General features: G+C 42.7%; 1 protein-coding gene across 1 annotated transcript; it reads right to left on the bottom strand.

Moving 5' to 3' along the window:
* Positions 1-537: 537 nt before the first annotated feature.
* On the bottom strand, positions 538-20,901 carry LOC122861889 (phospholipid phosphatase-related protein type 3-like). The gene is made up of 9 exons (XM_044166915.1): positions 20,305-20,901; positions 15,889-15,992; positions 15,125-15,310; positions 13,876-14,005; positions 12,601-12,796; positions 10,714-10,771; positions 6,287-6,460; positions 4,530-5,363; positions 538-3,901 (listed from the first exon to the last, which is right to left on the bottom strand). The coding sequence occupies exons 2-9, from the start codon at positions 15,967-15,969 to the stop codon at positions 2,879-2,881; spliced, it is 2,682 nt and encodes an 893-aa protein (XP_044022850.1). The 5' UTR covers positions 15,970-15,992; positions 20,305-20,901; the 3' UTR covers positions 538-2,878.
* Between the last annotated feature and the right edge of the window lie 310 nt (positions 20,902-21,211).

Here is a 21,211-nt window from a genome sequence, read left to right as displayed (position 1 = left end):
CACACACACACACACACACACACACACACACAAAAATACCCATATCTGTCTAATCATTCACCTTAATGCATGTGAATCATGCTATAATAATTTTTATTTACTAGAAAACACGCCTGTGCATGTACTCAAATGCACAAAATCTAATTTAAGAACACATTTCCCACAATTCTTTACACACACACACACACACACACACACACACACACACACACACACACACACACACACACAGGCCTTTGCTGCCCCTGCAGGTCATCTGGGATTGACCAACATTCTAGCAGAATTCATTATGGAAACCTGACACTAGCCCACAGGAAAGGAGCAAATGTTGCATTGCAAATGTGCATGTGCTGTATTCATCAGGCTGTGTGTATTTGTGTTGAGCATGAAAGCACTCATAAGCCAAGGATCAATGGAGAAGATCCTTTTCATTAGAGTGGTGGTAAAAGCTGCTCCAGCAATGACCCTCTCTCTATTTTGAGCCGTACTATATACACCTGTCACTGTGCTGTCAAGTAACACAAGGTGAAACCTCAGTTAAGAAGTCTTCAGTTTTTATTCAATCAGATTATTAATGTTACACATCACCACAGATAGAAAACATTAGCCCATAAAAAAGGACTGCGGAATGATAATAGTATTAATAATATTAGGTAATATCAAGTATTTTTACAGTCAAAATGGGGGAAAGTAGTACGATGATCACCAGCACTGAAAAATGCAGCATGTCTGTCTGTCAAAGGTAACGGCGCAGACTTGAAGCACAGAAGTAAAAAAAAACACACACATGCAGCACAAACCAACGAGCAACATTATCTACCAGCTCCTCGTCTGAGGAGCTCCACTACAAAATACAACTTGTTCCATTTAACTCGCCCCTTCCTAGCACAACTTTACAAAATCAGTTCATGTACCCTTCAGATGTTGTGGTGCATGAGTGAAAACCAACTTTTTCATCTGTGTGTGAGTCTGTATCTTTCATTAAAATATGATCAAAGCACGATCTAAAATAAAGCACTTGTCATTGGACGGAATATCTTCTGATAGTTTGAAAAAACTTCGATGTATGAAATGATAGGTACCATATAACAATTTTATACAACATAGTATAAATACACAAGTGAGCAAGTGGACCTTGAGTTGAGATTGTTTTGTCGACATTTTTTTATCTGTCATGGTGTTGGTTGGCTGTTTATACTGTCAGCTGCTCAACAAATTAGGAATTTATTTCATATAAAAACAATCTTGGCATCACTTTCTAATCAGGCATACTTAAATAAGGGTAGCCCTGTGATAGACTGGCGATTTCTTGTGAACCTGCCAAAGATAAATGGGTATAGATAATGTATGGACAGATGGATGAATAAAAAAATCAGGAGTTAATATTGTAAATATTATTTAGTCTTCCTGCAGAGCTCTTCCTGAAAAATAAAATAGCTTGATAAAAAGACAAAGGTACACCAATTAAATATGTTTTACAACCTGACAACCCAAAAGTTGCTCTTAAGAATGTCTTATTACTGATCTGTAAAGCATAAGTAAACTGATCTGTAAAGCATAAATAAACTATCATTAATAAAGCAACTTATAAAGTATGCATAGTTAGAAAGTGGTACCAAAACCTTTGCCAGCAACACAAGCCGCATCCAAGCAACACCTGGTTCAGCCAATGTGCTTGTTGGTGGTGATGGCGGACTGCACTACTGACTGGGCAGCTTTGCATTAACATTCACGTCACCATTGTGACTTGCCAGAGGGCCAATGTGAAGGGCTACGGAGGGAAGAGTGTGCTAGCATGGTTTGATAAACAAACGTTAATCTCCTTAGTGCTGCTTCAGGCTCCGCGGCAGGTTTTGCACACAGCAAAGACAGACTGGCTGCCTGGCTTGCTGTGCTGTGCAGCCCAGCCACCCTCTTAACTTTAGGAACAATTCTCTTTCCATTCCACTGCCTCTCATGTTTACAACAGTAATCCATTCAGTGACGTCTGTATAGGGGTGCCCAACTGTGCGTGATCCTCCTTATACCCACCCCTCCTCCTCCTTCTTACACCCCATCCAGAAGTAACACTTCCTAAGCTGGCTCTCTCTGGTGGATACTGACAGATTTGCTTGCCGTCAAACATAAAATTCCCCATTTTGTTTGTTTATTCAGAGGGGTAAACAGACTCATGCTTTTGTGGGTTGTGGCTAATACTGTTGAACCTGTGGTTGAACTTCTTTTCTTTATTCATAGCTTTTGGGTGCATTGAAGTTGAGTTTTTCAGCTGGTTACAACGGAAATTTCTCTGTGTGTAATGGCTGGCAACCGCAAACAGCTGCGCTAGTTTAAGGAGAGCTAGTATTGCCTGTAGTTGTTTTGTTTTCTCAGTCTTATCCCCCCTCTCAAGGGAAACTTGATTTAGCAAACTCCCGACTGTTCATTGTAATATCTCTCTTTCAGCTGCAGCCTCTTCCATTCCTTCTTTGAAAGTGTCTTATAGAAACACAGAGGATGTGACTGCTGAAACTAGGGTTTTAAATTTTTCACTCCACTTTGACTCCTCTTTCTTCCCTTGTCTGTTCTTTTCCCACTCAGGGCCGTTGAGCCGGCGCTGTGGGCAGTATGTGTGAGCAGGGAAAAACCAGATCCCCTGCTGAGTGTGTGTGAGCTGCCAGACTGCCCTGTGGTCCTCCACCCCTGATGCCTCTTCATTTCCAGCATTTTGACTGAAGCTGCTGTTCTGGATTCAGGGTCTCTAAACCTTTTTGTCATTTTTCAAAAGTCATAAATCTCTGTTCACCTGCCACAATCTACTTTGTTTCACTGTCTCTTTCAGCTGAGTCTTTTGAAGTACAATCATTGATATGACAATGATGACTGTCGCCTTTCCCCTTCACTATAACATCCTCTCATTCTGCATGGCCTTGTAGTAGTGCTCCTGCTCAGCATGGCTGCGGGCGGAGACAGAGGGCCGACGAGGCAGGGTGGAGGAGCGGGACAGTGCCTGGCTGTGGCTGTCCATCAGTAAGTCAGGATGGGGAGGAGGGGGAAGCATGCTGGAGCAGGACGGGTGAGGAGGTGGATGCATGGAGGATGAGGGGTGGGGTGGAGGTGGCAAAGGGGAAGAAGATGGATGTGGAGGTGGAGGCATTTGACAGGAGGATGGGTGAGGAGGTGGGGGCATTTGACAGGAGGATGGGTGTGGAGGTGGGGGCATTTGGGAAGAAGATGGGTGAGGAGGTGGGGGCATTTGGGAGGAAGATGGGTGAGGAGGTGGGGGCATTTGAGAGGACAGGTTAGGAGGGGGAGGCATGTGAGAGGAGGCAGGGTGAGGGAGAGGAGGAGGCATTGGAGAGGAGCTTTGGTGTAGAGGGGGAGGCAAAGGGGAAGAAGACGAGTGAGGAGGCGGTGGAGGTAGAGGGGATGACAACATTTGAGAGGGGGGAGGCAGAGGGGAGGAGGAGGTGGGGAGAGGTGGGGGAGGTAGCTCCCCTCCTCCCTCTACGCTGCTGCTGGCCGAGGAGGAGCAGAGCGAGTCCGTTTTCACTGGGAGTGTCCGGTAATCCCGGTAGTGACTAACATTGTCCTGTCGCTGCAGCGCTACGCGATGTTTGTCCCCTGCTGTGTCGGCGGCCATCATGTTACCGCTGATGGTGTTTCTCCACTCCCACGGCTTCCCGTTATTGGCTGACACACGCACCACCGGGTGGTGAGGGGCATGAGCGTCGATTGTGACAATGCTCCCACTTCCGGCGATGCTCCCCGGGTTGCTCCCAGTGCAGCTGTCTCGATCAGATGGGATCCGGTAATAGGGCGACTCGGAGCAGTTGGACCCCCCGCCGGAGGAGGAGCCACCTTCTGATGTCTTAGCGGATGAAGAGATGGGTCCGTGACCCTGCTGCTTAGACATGGCTATCACCTGCAGGACAGAAGAAAATCTCATCAGAATGTACATAGGAAAGATGCCATAAGTGCTTAGGGGAGTGCCAAATAGCTGCTCCAGATCAGCTACCAAATGGACCTTGTTGATACGGTAAACAATTAACTTTTTATCTCAAGCTCAGAGGAGTGGAAATAACATTTACAATATGACAACTGGGCAACTCAATCTGCTGAGGAAGATCATGTGACACGATCGATCAAGAAAAGCAGCTACTATAGAAATCAGCAATTTGTATTTACAAATTTGCTAAGGGTAATAGTAACCTATACATATAGTAACATATCAATATCCCTCAGAGACATGTTAATAAGATTTAACTGTTTTTAATGTAATTTTTAATGTTTGAACCCTTGTGAGTGTATTTTATATTGGAAATTAATCAGTGAAATTGCGTCCACCCATGTTCTGTTTTGATTTTACCAACAAAATAAATCATAGGTGTGTAGCACACAGCATTTTGCAGCTATTAAATTTCCTATCCTGTCTAAACTATATTTTTCAGAACTGGCTGCATGCCACTCGAAATTAAAGAATGAAAAATGACTGCTCAAAATAATGTTGTTATTATGATTTGCAGGCATTCATTCTCTAATTTCTTCCTCACCTGAGTGACTCTTTGCTGGCTGGGCGGCTGGTTGGGCTGTGTGTTGGGCACGCGGGGAGTCGACACCGCAATGGGACCTGTTCCCGGCTCTTTCACCCCTCCTCCCTCAGTGAGTGACAGCCACTTGGCGCGGGTCTTGGCACTCTTGGGGGAGACAGGCGGCGGCCGAGAGGCCTCCTCAGGGATATGAATGAGTGGGGGTGCCACCACCATCCTGGCTCCAGTCGGTGTGGCAATGCCCTTGTTGGCTTGCACTGTGGGATAAAGAGAAGAAGGCATCTCCTGGTCTCCTCCCTCTCCTGCTGCTGCTCCTCCTTCATCTCCTCCATCTCTTTCGTCCATTACCTCCTCCTCGTCTCGTGAGCTCTGGCTGCGGAGCTCCAGCGAGCGCTGCTTCCACTCTGACACCAGCTGCCGAGACCTTTGGGGGTCAAAGGGCACATTGAAGGTCATGTGACGCTGTGTGGTAGCTGGCTCATCTGAGGGGGAGATGGGGCTGTTGCCGTTTGCGACTCGGGGCAAGGTGTTGCTGAAGGTTACCATGGTTTCCTTGCCCATGGGACCCCGGGTTGCCAGTAGCTCCACATCAGCACTCGCTCTTTTGAGGGAGGCCAGGGATGCCTTCTCCCTCCTCACCTTACTGCGGGCCCCGGACCCCAGCCCCACCCCAAGCTCCTCTCTGCTCTCAGACACCCTGGGAGTCTTCCTGTACAGGGAGTCATGACTCCGCTGACTCAGCACCCTCAGGCCGTCCTTCTGCTGAGCTGGGGTCAGTCTTTGTAAAGAGAGAGCATCTTCTTCTGATGCTTTGAAGTTTCCCACTGCGTACACAGCCTGACAGAGGACAGAGGAATACAGGGAGGGAGGTGGGGAGGAGAAATAAATGAGGAGATCGAAGTACCCAGCATGTTAAATAAAGACTTAACCGTGGAAATGTGTTTACTTTAATCTTTGGGAGGGGGAAAAAAGTATATTCCTATTAGTGGGGAGCAAGTGCATGAATAGGCATCTCTCCTTCTCCCTCCTGTTTAGTCTGAGGTCAGCATGAATCACTTTCTTCCCCCTCTCTCAGAATTCATCCTTTAATGATGGGAAAAAGCTCCCCCTCTTAAAAACTGAAAGACGAGAGAGAAAGAGACTGAGAGGAGGAGGGAAGCGTGGAAAATGGCAACGACAAGTTTTCTTAAAATGAAGTGTGAAATTGTTCCAGAGAATTCTTATCGGATTATTCATTCTTTCTCCCTTCCCTCTGTAATAGAAAAAGCTATATATAGAACCTGCCAAAAAAAAAACTGCTGGGAGAGAAAAGTATGGAAGCCACACGGAGAGGAGAGGTGATGAAAAAAGAAGCATTTGTTAGCACATGCTGTGATAGTGTTAGAATAATACAATGGGACAATTCAGTCACAGCAAAACAACTAAACTAAAAATCTATTTATGTTTATTTGGTCATTCCCACCACGCTGCATGCTGAGTTTTAACTAGTCCCTGGGGACAAAACAAATCCTTAAATACATACAAACATATGCTGGCACTCATTTCACAAACTAAATCCACAAGACAATTTCACTTGTTCCAATGTCTTTCAGCGAGTTACATTATCATTAAAGGAGTAATTATCTTGACACCAGCAAAATAAATTAAGTCCTTTAATATATTTTGCCTACAGATTTTAGTATAGAGCTTGACAAGTCTGATAAATCTTGCACTATGCTTGCCATACACACTCTTGCACTCGTGCACTTTGTTTAACTAACCAGGTAGACTCCGATGCCGGCTCCTATGAGGTATCCCACGTATACATCTATTGGGTGACTGCGGTGCTGAGTTATCTGTGTCAGCCCGGCAAGGCCCGCCGCCATACAGAAAGCAAACACCAGCAACGGCTTCAGCAGCTTTGTTGTGCTGCTGATGCTGGCATTGAAATACATCTGTGGTGAGAGAGGCACACATCAATATGCAAAAGACACACAGCCAGACATATGGAGACTGGGGTGGAGATGTCATTAAAAGGCAAAATAACACACTGTAACAAAAGTTTGACCTCAACAGTTGAAAGATTTACAGTTTAGAGCAATGAAGGAAAGATATTGCAATCATCCTGTACATCTTAAACTTTGTTAATAAAGGAATAATTTGACATTTTGAGAAATACACTTGCCGAGTTAAATGGGAAGACTCTCATATCTGTCTGTTAACAGCCAGGAGCCGGTTAGCTAAACTAACTGTGTCCTTAATGTCCTAGCAAAACAACAAATAATCATATTCCCAAAATGTTGATTTATTTATCCAACTTTATCCAACTAGGTGACAAAATCTCACTTGTTTCCAAAGCAACTCCACTTACTGGAAGAATTCTCTTTTAAGTGACATTATATTCTTCTTTTCCTTTTGGCTGTTGGCTGGGTCGCCACAGTGAATCATGTGCCTCCATCTAACCCTGTCCTCTGCATCCTCTTCACTACATCCATAAATCTCCTCTTTGGTCTTCCTCTAGACCTCCTGCCTGGCAGCTCCAACCTCAGCATCCTTCTACCAATATATTCACAGTCTCTCCTCTGAACATGTCCAAACCACCTCAATCTGGCCTCTCTGACTTTATCTCCAAAACATCTAACATGAGCTGTCCCTCTGATGTACTCATTCCTAATCCTGTCCTTCCTCATCACTCCCAAAGAGAACCTCAACATCTTAAGCTCTGCTACCTCCAACTCTGCCTCTTGTCTTCTTCAGTGCCACTGTCTCTAAGCTGTACAACATCACTGGTCTCACCACCGTCTTGAACACCTTTCCTTTCATTCTTGCTGATACTCTTTTATCACACAACACACCTGACACTTTTCTCCACCCGTTCCAACCTGCTTGCACTCGCCTCTTCACCTCTTTTCCACAGTCTCCATTGCTCTGAACCGTTGACCCTAAGTACTTAAAGTCCTGCACCTTCTTCACCTCTGCTCCCTGTAACCTCACCGTTCCACCTGGGTCCCTCTCATTGACACACATGTATTCTGTCTAAGCTTCATTCCTCTGTTTTCCAGAGCAGACCTCCATCTCTCTAGATTTTCCTCCACCTGCTCCCTGCTCTCACTACAAATCACAATGTCATCCGCAAACATCATAGTCCATGGAGATTCCTGTCTAACCTCATCTGTCAGCCTGTCCATCACCAGAGCAAACAAGAAGGGGCTCAGAGCCGATCCTTGATGCAAACCCACCTCCACCTTGAACTCCTCTGTCACACCTACAGCACACCTCACCACGGTCTTACAGCTCTCATACATGTCCTGCACCACTCTAACATACTTCTCTGCCACTCCAGACTTCCTCATACAATACCACAGCTCCTCTCTCGGCACCCTGTCATACGCTTTCTCTAAATCTACGAAGACACAATGCAACTGACCTTCTCTGTACTTCTCCATGAGCATCCACAAAGCAAATACTGCATCTGTTGTACTCTTTCTAGGCATGAAACCATATTGCTGCTCACAAATGCTCACCTCTGCCCTTAACCTAGCTTCCACTATTCTTTCCCACAACTTCATTGTATGGCTCATCAGCTTTATTCCTCTGTAGTTGCCACAGCTCTGCACATCTCCCTTGTTCTTAAAAATTGGCACCAGTACACTTCTCCTCCATTCCTCGGGCATCCTCTCACTCTCCAAGATCTTGTTAAACAAACTAGTCAGAAACTCTACTGCCACCTCTCCTAGACACTTCCATACCTCCACAGGTATGTCATCAGGACCAACTGCCTTTCCACTCTTCATCCTCTTCAACGTCCTCCTCACTTCACTCTTGCTAATCTTTGCTACTTCCTGCTCCACACCAGTCATTTCTTCTACTCTTCGTTCCCTTTCATTTTCCTCATTCATCAACTCTTCAAAGTACTCCTTCCATCTTCCCTTCACACTCCTGGCACTTGTCACTATATTTCCATCCTTATCTTTAATCACCCTAATCTGCTGCACATCCTTCCCATCTCTATCTCTTTGTCTGGCCAACCTGTACAAATCCATCTCTCCCTCTTTAGTGTCCAACCTAGCATACAAGTCCTCATATGCTCTTTGTTTCGCCTTTGCCACCTCTACCTTCACCTTACGCTGCATCTCCCTGTACTCCTGTCTACTCTCTTCAGTCCTCTCAGTGTCCCACTTCTTCTTAGCTAACCTCTTTCTCTCTATACACTCCTGCACTTCCTCGTTCCACCACCAAGTCTCCTTGTCCGCTTTCCTCTTTCCAGATGACACACCAAGTACCCTCCTACCTGTCTCCCTGATCACATTAGCTGTAGTGGTCCAGTCATCTGGGAGCACTTCCTGACCACCCAGAGTCTGTCTCAGCTCCTCCCTGAAAACTACACGACATTCTTCCTTTTTCAACTTCCACCACTTCGTCCTCTGCTCTGCCTTTGTCCTCTTCATCTTCCTCACCACCAGAGTCATTTTACACACTACCATCCTGTGTTGTCTGGCTACACTCTCCCCTACCACTACTTTACAGTCATTGGTCTCTTTCAGATTACAACGTCTACACAAGATATAGTCCACCTGAGTACTTCGACCTCCGCTCTTATATGTCACCCTATGTTCCTGCCTCTTCTGGAAGAAAGTGTTCACTAAGTGACATTATATTGAAAAAGTTAAATGAACCATCTCATATTGTATTTGTTCATGAAAATTCTGTAAAAGATACCACCTTAATTGATAGTTAGAGCTTTTGTAAGCAAAAAAGGTTTATGCTGCATATGAGGTTAACTGGTTCATTAAGATGAATATTCTGACAGTAAAACAGAGTGGGGAAGTAAGCAGGAGGGACATATGAAGGGAGAGAGAATATATTTACAGTTACATTAAAATTCTCTGCATACACACTATATTTCAATTACATAAAGTGGAGGACAGGCAAGTGACAGAAAAGCAAGCTTTGCAAAAATGTCCATTTTAACAAGCTTGTCCATCCAGTATTGAGCATAAAAATCCTACTTTTCTTCAAACGAAAGAGGGGGAAGAAGTCATCTGTCAACAGGGTGACATTTCCAATGCAATTCAAATTTTGTCTGCCTTGTGAGGTGTTCTTCTTTATCAGTTGAGTTAGCAAATTAAAAAAAAACGTGGAGAGGAGGTAGAGTGGAAACAAGTGGAATTATTTCACTTCATTATAATTTTCCACATAGGTTTTTTTGAGACTGCCTACATGAAATGTACTGAAATACATGTCTTGACTTGGTGGGCAGTGAAGAACAATACTGAAGAAAATTTTTCTGACATCAGTGTGTTTGGGCTGCTTTTCACCTTTGCAGAGATTAGACAACATGTTGTAACTCTAGCAACCAAAACAGCTGCTTTTCCCCTCCTCTCCTGCCTTTCCTCTCTCATCAGAAATCTGTCTGGTGAGCTTTAATGAGCACACTCTGGGCTCAGTCAGGCAGCAGTGATATGGCCAGTAGCTCGCAATAGCCATTGGTGGAGGAGGGTATGTGTGTAGGAGGGTGTTACCTCATGGAAAAATGACAGTGCTACTTTGCTGTACAGTTCACATACTGCTGCACCGGACTGCAGAATGGCAAAAAGCTACCCAACATGCACTCGAATGTAACAGTGAACACTGAAATCTGATATTAAATGACAGTTTCTGTTATTCTTTTAATGTGTTTTAATTTGGATGGCTCTTTGGCCTGTAGTCAGAAATCAGGAAATCTCTCAGTGAGTAAACACTATAATGCAATTTGTGAATGTATGAAGTTGCAGTGATTTTATTCCAGCTAGAAATCCTCTAATATGCAGGAACTAATTTTATGTTGCCAGCAGCAATGTTTGTTAAGACTAAGTAGAAGAGCATCTGGATAGTTATCATTAACACAGATAATTGAACAGGTAAAGAAATCTGCACTAAATTGTGAACATTTATGAAAGAAAAATTCAAAATATTAGGAAATGTAGTGCAAAAACACTGCAGTAATATTAATGTATCATCAAGGTATTTACCAAAATGTAAAACAAAAGAGGGTTAAATAGTTATTATTTAACCCTGAATGTAAAATAAGAGAGATACACCCAATAAATCACACACACATTGAGAAACACATGCAAGTAGTAAGTATGTAGTATGCAGTATATGATGCAAATACATCATCTTCAGGGTACACAAACACAGAAGGCAAGTAAGACACGGATGTGCTTACGGAGATATAGACAGCAGCGAAGCCAGAGAGCGTTGCATGCTGGGATGGAAATGTTTTCCTGAGGGGAGAAACAGGGAGAATTAGGTGTGAGGGCAGAGAGAGAAAGAGAGATTCATGTTTTCACAAAAAAATGCTGTGTGGATTCTGAGTGTTTTTATTGCCTCTTGAATAAACCTGAATAAAACTGTCATGCTGGCTCATGTTATTTGTGATGTTGGGATTGTACTTGGCATTAAAACCTGAGCGTCTGCCCAACTGTGTTTGTCAAACTGAGTGTGCGTCCTTGGATGTGAGCCTTAATAAACACAAACAGAATACCATGGGGCATTAGTGGGAACATTAAGGGAGAGTGAATGAGCTGCGGTCAAAACCGCTAATTTAGAGTTAAGAAAACTGAATCACCAGTCTCATTTAATTTGCCTTATTAAGGCACTCTTTGTGTGAGTGTATTTATCCTTGTGTCTTGCACTATTGTGTTAACCTTCTCCCATTTTTTCAGGGCTAAATCTGTGTGTATGTATGTGTTGATTAGGTGAGCATTCTGGTAGACTAAGGCAAAGAGTGTTAAGTTTTCACCTTAAAAGTGAGGACATTTTTTAAAAGTTAGTACTTTTCAGCTGGTTTTAGGCTTCAGGATAGAATTACGTTAGGTTAAGTGTATGCTAAATGTTGGGGTAAGCATTTAGTTGTGGTTGCTAAAGCAATAGTTTGACATTTTGGGAAATACGCTAATTTGCTTTCTTGCAGAGTTAGATGAGAAGATTGATGCCACGCTCTTATTTGTCCATTCAATTTAACCTACAGCTTGCAGCTGGTTAGCTTAGCTTAGCACAAAGACTGGGAAGAGGAAAACATCATAAAACACGTTATCTCAATTTTTAAACCCGTACCAAAGCTAAAATGTATAAACAACACATTTTGTGTGCTCCTGGCCAAGAAATAGTCCAGCACTCAGCCCCTCGTAAAAAGGAAAATTGTCATTTTGACACATTGGTTTAAGATAACGGACCGCTGGCTGTAACCTTATATTTAACATATGAGAGTGGTCTCAATCTTCTCATCTAACTCTCCGCCAGAAAGCGGATAAGCGTATTATCCAAAATGTCAAACTATTCCTTAAAGGTTAGGGTTAGGAGCTAGGGAATGCATTATGTCAGTATGGGTCCTCACAAGCATAGAATACAGACATTTGTGCGTTTGTACTTCTGGGGTTATCCCTATATCAGCTATATTTAGCTGTAATCTTTTCTATGTATGCACTTATTATTCCTGTCTAATACCCATATGCTGTAGCGTGAGATGCTACAGCTGGGTACAATGAGAATTTGTAAGGGCATTATAAGTCTTGTTGAACAAATAAACTTTATGAAGCAGCATATTAATAAGCAAATCTTGCATTATTTAAAAAATCCAACTGTGACAACAACAACAATTTCACTCCTTTGCTACTTTAATCTCCTGTAATCCCCTTCAAATGCAAATTCGTTTTGATGACTCGTCATCTTGTAGTTTGCATATACACTCCTGCAAGAGAGTGATGTGTAGCAATATACATTATACTGTGCAACTACTGTAAATCCTTTGTAACTCAATGTGTTCTGTGGCATTTTCTGATAAAGCAAACTAGCAAGCAAAGGGATCTAACATTGCTGAATTCTGATTTAATGGCATGAGAGCAGCCAGCTAGGGAGATAAGAAGCACAAAACCCAACATCCTGTTCAAATAAACTGATACTTTATAGTGATGAATGCACTGTATATCTGTGTCTTCATATGTTTTCTATTCTTTTGTATATGGGGATACAGATTTTGAATTCAGGCAAGCTGAGACTTTCTGTGTGTCCATAGATGCTGTTTTAAATCTCTCTACATATGTGTATGTCTTACCTAGCTGACATGATGGCATACTGGTCTTTCCCCATGCAGATGTCCCGTGTGATATAGGCATTGTTATCACATGACACTCCCGGGGCCGTGTAATTGGGCTGGCAGACGGTGAGGAAGAAAGGGGCGTGGTAACCAGTAGCTAACTGGATGACATCTGTCACCAGGGCTGTTGCCAGGAGACCGAACACATGGACACCTGAGGGAGAGAGAGGTAAGAGACAGAGATAGAGATGGTAAGGTAGCCTTGGTAGATGAACTCAAAGCCCCTGGTGGTTTCTTCACATTGAGCTGTTCATTTATGAACACCTGCAGTCGAAAACAATGTTGAATTTGCTCCAGCAACCTGAAGTGACACCACAAGCCTTCAGTTTGTTATGTTATGAAGCTTTTCCGCAGAAAGTGAAATTTGGCAAGGTGAATTAATTACTCTTTTCAATTCAAAGCTCAAAGTCTGCCTCAAGATATTTCCCGTGGAGCATTATATCATGCCTATTTCATTTTAAGTCACCCTTCATTTAATGCATGTAATTAGCTTATTTCCCTACTCTAAAAAGTGGGATCAGGTTGGGGGCTCAGCTGGGAAGTGGAATAATTTGTCTGAGCCAAAACTGATTTCCATCTTAAAAACATTTTGTTCCTAACTACTGACAGCAAACTGCTATTTACAATGTTAACGCTGTTGGTAACCTAAGACCAAATGTAATATATATCTAGGGACATGTTAATCTTTCACAACCTTACTTTGAAGGATTAGCCATCTGTCCGATGGCCATATGCAAAATTCATTTTAGTTATTTGGACAGTGATAACATGAAAAAAATAACAGACATGAAACACAATGCAATGTAGAACTCCAAAAGAGAAAAATGTATGCTTAAACTGAAAAATACTTGTGAGAAAAAACACATTTGAGCCTGAACATTGCTTCTGAAATGCTGTCACACTTATGCAGCTACCAATATACTTAAATACACCCCATCAGGAATCACTTCAGTGAGGTGTTTGTTTTGGATCATGTGATAAAAATGCTTTTTATAGGCTTCATATATGGGAAAATAATGCTGTTTGACAAACCATGTAGTTAATGAGACCCTCTAAAAGATGGCCTCTACACCACAACTATTGTTATGTCCATAGCAACAGCCATGTATCCTATCATAGTTTTCAAGAGCAAACCCTGAACCCTATTCCCTAACTGTTAGATGCTGTGGATTAGAATGTGACTTCCTAAAACTCCCTCCAAATAACCCCAAAAGGTTTGGTAGTTGGATGTACCGACGAAGCGCACTGTTCTGCGTAGGAAGGAGTTGAAGCTGCAGCCTCCAGCATTGATGCTGCTCTCCGACTTGGGACATGTCTTCAGTTTGGATTGCATACAGTACATCAGGCCCTCCCCCATCATTATCTACAGAAAGAGGGAGAGAAGTAGGTAAAAGGTGAGAAAGGAACATATAAACAAACCTACTTTTTGAATATTCTACGCATTTCTGTCATATAGTACACACCGTAAGGCACTGAAAGAAATATAGAAAAAAGAACAAAGAAAGAAAGAGACAAAAAGAGAAAAAAACAAAGAAACAAGGTGAAAGTGCTATTAATGTCAAATATCTACAGTGAGAGAGAGCAAAAGAGAGAGAATGAAGGCAGGGTGCTATTGAATAGTGATCACTTTCAATCTGAGTGATAGATGACTGTTGGAGAGGTCTGCTCATTTCTATGCTGCTGATGGATTAACAGTGTGCGTTTCTGTGTGTGAGTGTGTGTGTGTGTATTGACTGGCGGGCCCGTGGCGTGTTTGATGGTGTGTATTGGAATGTCAGGTGTGAATTTATGTGTCCATGTGTGTCCATTGATTCTGCGTGATTCTGAGAGGAGATTGAATTTGCTTTGTGAGTGTTCGAGAAGCTGTACGTTTGCATATTTGTGTGATCTATGTATTTGTCTGTACACAAGCGTTTCTGTGTGATGTATGTGTGCAGAACTCACAAACAAACCCTCAAACCCCAAGAAACACATTAGATCACTGATCCTCTGTGAAAATATTTTATCCTTGTGACTCCAATATGGGAAAATTTTGCGTCACTAGTCAACATTTTTATATGAACAATGGATCAAATGTCACTCAGTGACAAACCCACTGGGAATAATTACTCAACAAGCTTTTTAGCTTTGTTTAGCTTATTGTTTTGGTGTTACAGACTGCAAATTCAGCTCTCATCAGTCCATTTTCCAGCAGTGGCATCTGTTGTCAGGTGAAAAAAAGATCTGATAAACCAACTGTACACTACCTGCCCAGCACCAAATAGCATTGTTAGTGACTAGCTAGTGAAAAAAGTCGAATACCTAGCAAGCTAAAGATCAACAGATTTTTCTCAGGAGTTGGCGGAGACCAAAAGAGAGCTAAAAGCAGAGCAGATATTGAACTTACATTCATCAGGTGACCAGAAAAATAACTCCAAATGAATATAATTTTTCCTCTGTATTTGCAATCAATTGTGTGTGTGTGTGTGTGAGATGGACTTACGGACGCTGCAGGACCAGCGAAGGCCAAGCTCAGCAGCATCAACAGAGGAATGAGCTCATCGCCCGTCTCCACGTAGGGCATGGAGAGGTCACGGTCATGGCAACGGAAGCCCACCATCGCCGGGGACAACACATCTGTCAATTCCAGGAAGTACAGGGACACCAGGGAGGACAGGACGATGGGGAGCTAGACAGGCATATGCGCACACACACACACACACACACACACACACACACACACACACACGCACAAGGACAAGGACAAAGCAAAGAGTGACTAGCATTTAATATTTGCCTGGAAAGAGGTGATTCATCCACTGTTTTAGCTCAACTCTTGCCACAACAACACCTTCACACACACACACGACGACTAAATGCCTAACCCTAACCTAATTCTAACCTAACCCCTAAAACCAAGTCTTAACCCTCAAACAGCCCTTTGAAGTTGTGAGGACCGGCCAAAATGTCCGCACTCTGTAGGTAAAAAACGTGTTTCAGTCCTCACTATATAGCAAGCACAAGTACACACCCACACGGGAAAAGAAGAAAGTGATGGCACCATAATATTTGCTTGTGAACATCAAACTTTGCTTTCAATAGAGGTCAGAAGCAACCAGGTGCAATCAACATAAAAAACTCACTGTTAGTATGACTCTATACAGCAGAAAGAGTGACTCAGTAAGTAAATGTAGTGAGTCATGTTGACCAAGCACCAAGCCCATAAAAATGGTGATTTATCAATACATCCAATCTATTCACACATACCTCTACAAAATAAAAGCATGGCAGCAGCGTCATGCTGTCTTTGGGTGGTTTCTTCTTGGCTTTGTTTTTGGGGGACGTCATCTTGGGGTGGGTCCAGTCACAGCCTGGTGGGATAACAGATTGCGAAAAGATGTCAGAAAGGAGTTTCAGAGCACTTTCATGGATTTCCACCATCAATATTTCTGAAAGCATCAAAAAGACGCTCAAACTTCTGCCAGGCCAGGACTTATCTGATGAATGAAACATAGGGTCAAAAAAGTTTTCGAAGGCCGGTCAAGGCTGAAAGGTTTTATATTGCACAAATTTGCACAAATTTAAATGCATTAGTTTGAAGAATGAGACCTTGTGTTAGTAAATAGAGCTATTTTGTTGTAGTGTTGTTTGGTAATGAGGTGCATTATTTGTTTTTGCCCACCCATACATCAATAATTAGGCCTAGAACTCTGCACATGCACATTTAATGACCACATTTGTTTGCTAATACACATATGGTGAGACAGAAACACACGCAAGGTTATTAAGCTCTATGCTGAAGAGTCATGGTGGAATCTACAAACAGAAAAAAGATTAAATTCTAATTCAAAACGAAGTTTTTAACTTCCAAATCGTTGCTATACACTAAATTCATCTTCCTCACAAACTCATAGATATACACACATGCAGACATCTCCTGCCATCAGTAACCTGTAGGCACTCAGAAGGCCTCAGAGAGAAGTAAGAGCCAAGGGCCCACATGGAAAACTAAACAGAGTTAAATATTCACAGTTCTCCCTACAGCTCCATATTTCTTCACATTTCTGTCTTTATATCTCTGCATCTCTGTCCTCTACCCATTTCCTTCCTTCTCTCTCACTCAATCTCACCCTATTTACCTCTCCCACCTTTTCTGTGTCCCATTTTACTTATCACTTTCTCAATCACCTTCCATCCCCTCCTCTTCCTACCAATCTGCCTTCATTTTGCCAACACTTTTTTCTTAACCTCTCTTTTTCTTTCTCTGTATTACCCCTAGTTCCATATCTTTTACTCTTTGTGTGATATCTCAGTTTGCTTTTGTTTGGTCAATAATGACTTTTAATATAAATTGCATATTAGCCAATATGAAGAAAGTGAGGATCTGGTTTTGCTCAAAAGCCTCAGGTGTGTCACTCTCTAAAACATGCAATGAAACCTGGTTTGTGTCACAGACCTGCTGACCCAACTAAAATGAATTGCACTATTTAGAATGAGTTTCAGAGAGTTTTGGTCTCCCATGATTGCGTAAATGCCATTTTCTACTTGCAGTTTTACTTTTTTGGCACACAAATGGTCAAATTTAAGGCAGATTGAATATGAGCACAGAATCAGCTGATCTGAGGCTTCAATCCAAAAATACTATCCTTCAAGAAACTCATCTTGGCTGAAAGCTGTGTAGCTCCCATACAACCACTCTACCTCTTTCTGCCTCTGTCATCTTCCTCTCTGTACTTCTGTCTCTCCATTTTATCTTGTCTTTTGCTCGGTTTTTATTTGGCTTTGCTTATTTCTCTCTCATTGGCCCTTTCTCTGCCTTTCTTTCTCTTCCCTGTTTTGTCTTTTTGCAGTATATGTCTACAAATCCCTGTCTCTGCTTTTTCTACCTTTCTACACCTTCCCTTCTCTTACTATCTGTCCATCTGTCTTTCTTAACACCTCTCTCTCTACCTCTCCCCCTTCTTTTTTTATCTCCATCCCTCTTAGCTGTTTCTGTCTGTTTCTCTCTTTCTCTCCAAGATAAGAGGGCCTGACCCTGAGGCGGTGTAAGGCACAGAGAATCAAAGACGTCTACAGTCTAATTTCCATGACTGCTAGAAATGAAGAGAGGAGGAGAGGAGAGGAGAGGAGAGTATGTGAGAACCAGGGACAAGATAAGTGGAGATCAAAGACATAAAGAAGAAGAATGATAAAAAAAAACGAAAAGCAGAAGAGTGTAGCACGAGTTTGTGTATGTCTGGTAGAAGTGTATGTCTGGTATTGCTGGTGGAGGGAGAGGGGGTTGGTGTCGGGTGAGGATCAGAGACAGGGAGGATATTGGGAGGGATGGATTCCAGTGTAGCTGAAAGCAGCTTAGGAAGACGCTGAGTCCTGGGTCTCACTCTCCCAGCCACTTGGTTTCAGTGACCTACTCCAGTCAGCATTTAAACCTCACCCCAACTCACATCGCACACACGCAGACACGCACGCACGCACACACACACGCACGCACGCATAGAATGAGCCTCCTCAATGAGGAAAGGGGCTCGTTTATCTGTCACACCAGCATTTGTCCTCTGGGGCACGTCATATGTGTGTGTGACTGCAAAATGTGTGTATTCTGAGCTGCTGTATGCTTGTGCTTGCAAACATCATGGTAGTGTTTGCATGCATGTATAGTCAAAGCAATTTGTTCACATCTCGTCTCTGTGTATGTGTGTGAATGAGGTGGGTCATGTAGCCGCCGGTGGACAGAAACAGCGTGTCAGTCTGTCAGACAGCGAGGAAGATACAAGACTTAGTGACCACCAACGCAGGAGGTGGGGCTGTAAGAGACAGTATGGACTTGTAGTGTAGTATGGTATTTCACAGTACAGTGTAGTACAATGAGTTTTTTTGAATGTCAGGCTACTGTTGTTGACTATAGATTATGGTGATATGATGTAATATAATATATGATTATTTACATTATATAAGTGCACTATAATATACAGATGGCGGACAAATTCAAGGAAAATCCAATATCAAGTGTCTTAGTATGTTGTTGGACCACCAGAAAAAGCTTCAGCACTACTTGGCATAGATTCTCCAAATCTCTGGAACTCAACAAGAGAGATTAACATCATTCTTCCAAATGTTAATCCCTCATTTCTTGTTTTTAGGATGGTGTTGGACAATGCTGTTTAACACATCAGTCCAAAATCTCCCATAGGTGTTAGGCTGATTTAAGATCTGGTGACTGCGAAGGCCATGACATATGATTCAAATCATGTTCATACTCATCAAACCATTCAGTGACCCCTCACGCCCTGTTGGGAAGCATCTCCACTTTTTTCCATTTATTCTGTTTTTTCCTTAAATTTGTCACCCACTTGTATATTACAGCATTTATAATTTAGTGGACATTATAGCACATTTCTGCATAGTATAGCACTGCATGGCACAGAGCTGAAATGATCAGACAATTATTCAGTCAATAGACAGAAAATACATTTGCAACTATTTTGATAATTAATTAAGTCATTTTTCAAGCAAAATTGCAAAACATTACCTATAGTTTCAGGTTCTCATATGTGAGGATTTGTTGATTTGCTTTGTGTTATGTGATAGTAAACTTGATATCTTTAGGTTTTAGGTTTTGGACTGTTGGTTAGACCAAAGAAAGACATTTAAAGACGTCACCTGTGGCTTTAGCAAACTGTGACCTATATTTTTCATTGTTTTATGCCATTTTAAAAACTACTAAATAATGCATTAATCAAGAAAATCATTGGCAGATGAATCAATATATGAAAATAAACCAGTTTTTATTTAATCATGCCCAAGGAAAAGTGACAGTCCTATTTTTATAACATCACTATGAATTTAAATTTTGTCAAATTAGATTATTTGACAAAATGTTTTGGTTGATTCCACATAGGTCTGCTTCTGTATAAGCAGATATTTCTGCGTAGTGTTTACAATATTACAATATAGTATAGTACTGACATGGATCCATGGTGTCTCCCAACAGGCCATTGACTAAGCATTAAAATCAGAAAGCACAGTGTAAAGTCGCTGCTCTTTTTATGACCCATGGCTCCCAAACATGAACTTGAAAATTAAAGAATGAGGTGAACTTAAAGTGTAACAGTACAGTTTACAGTTGATCATTTTCCATTCACCATGTACTCATCCATCCATCCATCAATAAAGTTACAGTGCCAGCCGCAAAGCCATGTCCGCTGCAGGGCCTTTAACAGCCAGAGAGATATAAAGGGCCATATGCTCCACTTGATGTGGAGGAGGGTTTACACAACTTACCTCACCTACCTTTATATTGAATAAAACAGTTCAACCATAATTTTAAGATGGCATTAATCCTAATAATATGAATTTAGTAAAATGTATAAAAATTGGTAGTGATGTTTAACTGAATATACAATTTGCTTAAATTGCTGTTTTCTCAAGGTAATCACCTATTGGAGGTTATAGTTTCGATTTTTAGTAGCCACTATATCGAAAGGAGCCGCAATAATGGAGCATAATGCTGTATAGGCTAGTGATAACATAGCTGTTACTCCACCACAAGTAGAAATCAGCAGATTGCGTATGAGATCATCAATTATGGAAACGTGAAAACCATGTGCTGAGGAGCGGTAGGTTGCTGGGGGATGCATGCGGGGTCAGAGAGCCATAATACTACCGGACAGCCTGAGCACTCACCTCTGTCCCGGGGGCTCCGTGAATTCACCGAGTCCCGTCGCCCCCTTGCTCCCCGGCGTGGTCGTGCGTGCTGCTCCAGTTTTGCGGTGCAAAGTCCCTTTAATCCATCTCCGGCGTCTCCCAAGTCACCCCGAAATCCAAACCCCCCCACTATTATTTAGAGAGCGCTCCGATGTGAGGCTATTCTGGGATCACTGAAGGAGACTGGGAGAATGAGGTTGGATGGAAAGAAAGTGGGGAGACCTACAGAGGAGGAGCAGGGATGGCGAGAGAGAGGAGAGAGGAGAGAGAGGAGGGTTGCTGATGGTGGAAAGTCCAATTTGCGGCACTTGCTGGCAACGCGTTCCTCTCCTTTCTATTCCCTGGCTTTGGATAAGTGAGAGATTCACGTGCGTCCACCGGTTCCTCCCCTTTACTTGCACCTCCAGGTTTTCCTATTTCCCATAGAATATATAACACGGATACATTTGAAATTCCAAAAAAGCTTATTTTTTATGCAAGGCATCCGTCACACGGTTTTCGGGTACGCAGTCAGCTTCAAAACGCGCACATACACACACAAAGGCATGGGGGCCGACAGGGCTGTGGAGGAGGGGAGGGGGTACAGGGGGAGGAGAGAGTGTGGTGTGTGCGCTTGTGGTGGGGGGAGGAGACAGTCTGGTCCACACATACACAGTTCACTCTACCTTTCCTTGCTGAATTCCTGTTTCGGGGCTACCGCCGTGAGGCGAGCAAGACAAAGGGGTAGATTTTGGAATGTGTGTGTGTATGTGTGTGCATGTGTGGAGTAAACGCGGCCTGCGCATGTGTGCGTAAAAGCGAGGGGGCGGTTTTGGAGATAACCTCGCATCTATAAGCAAGAGCCAATTTCACTGTAAATATAATATTAGGCTCGCCTTCAGATACG

The sequence above is a fragment of the Siniperca chuatsi genome, linkage group LG15, assembly GCF_020085105.1.
Source record: "Siniperca chuatsi isolate FFG_IHB_CAS linkage group LG15, ASM2008510v1, whole genome shotgun sequence".
Taxonomy (NCBI): domain Eukaryota; kingdom Metazoa; phylum Chordata; class Actinopteri; order Centrarchiformes; family Sinipercidae; genus Siniperca; species Siniperca chuatsi.
Note: the sequence above shows the minus strand (reverse complement) of the source record. Positions and strands in the feature narration are given on the sequence as shown.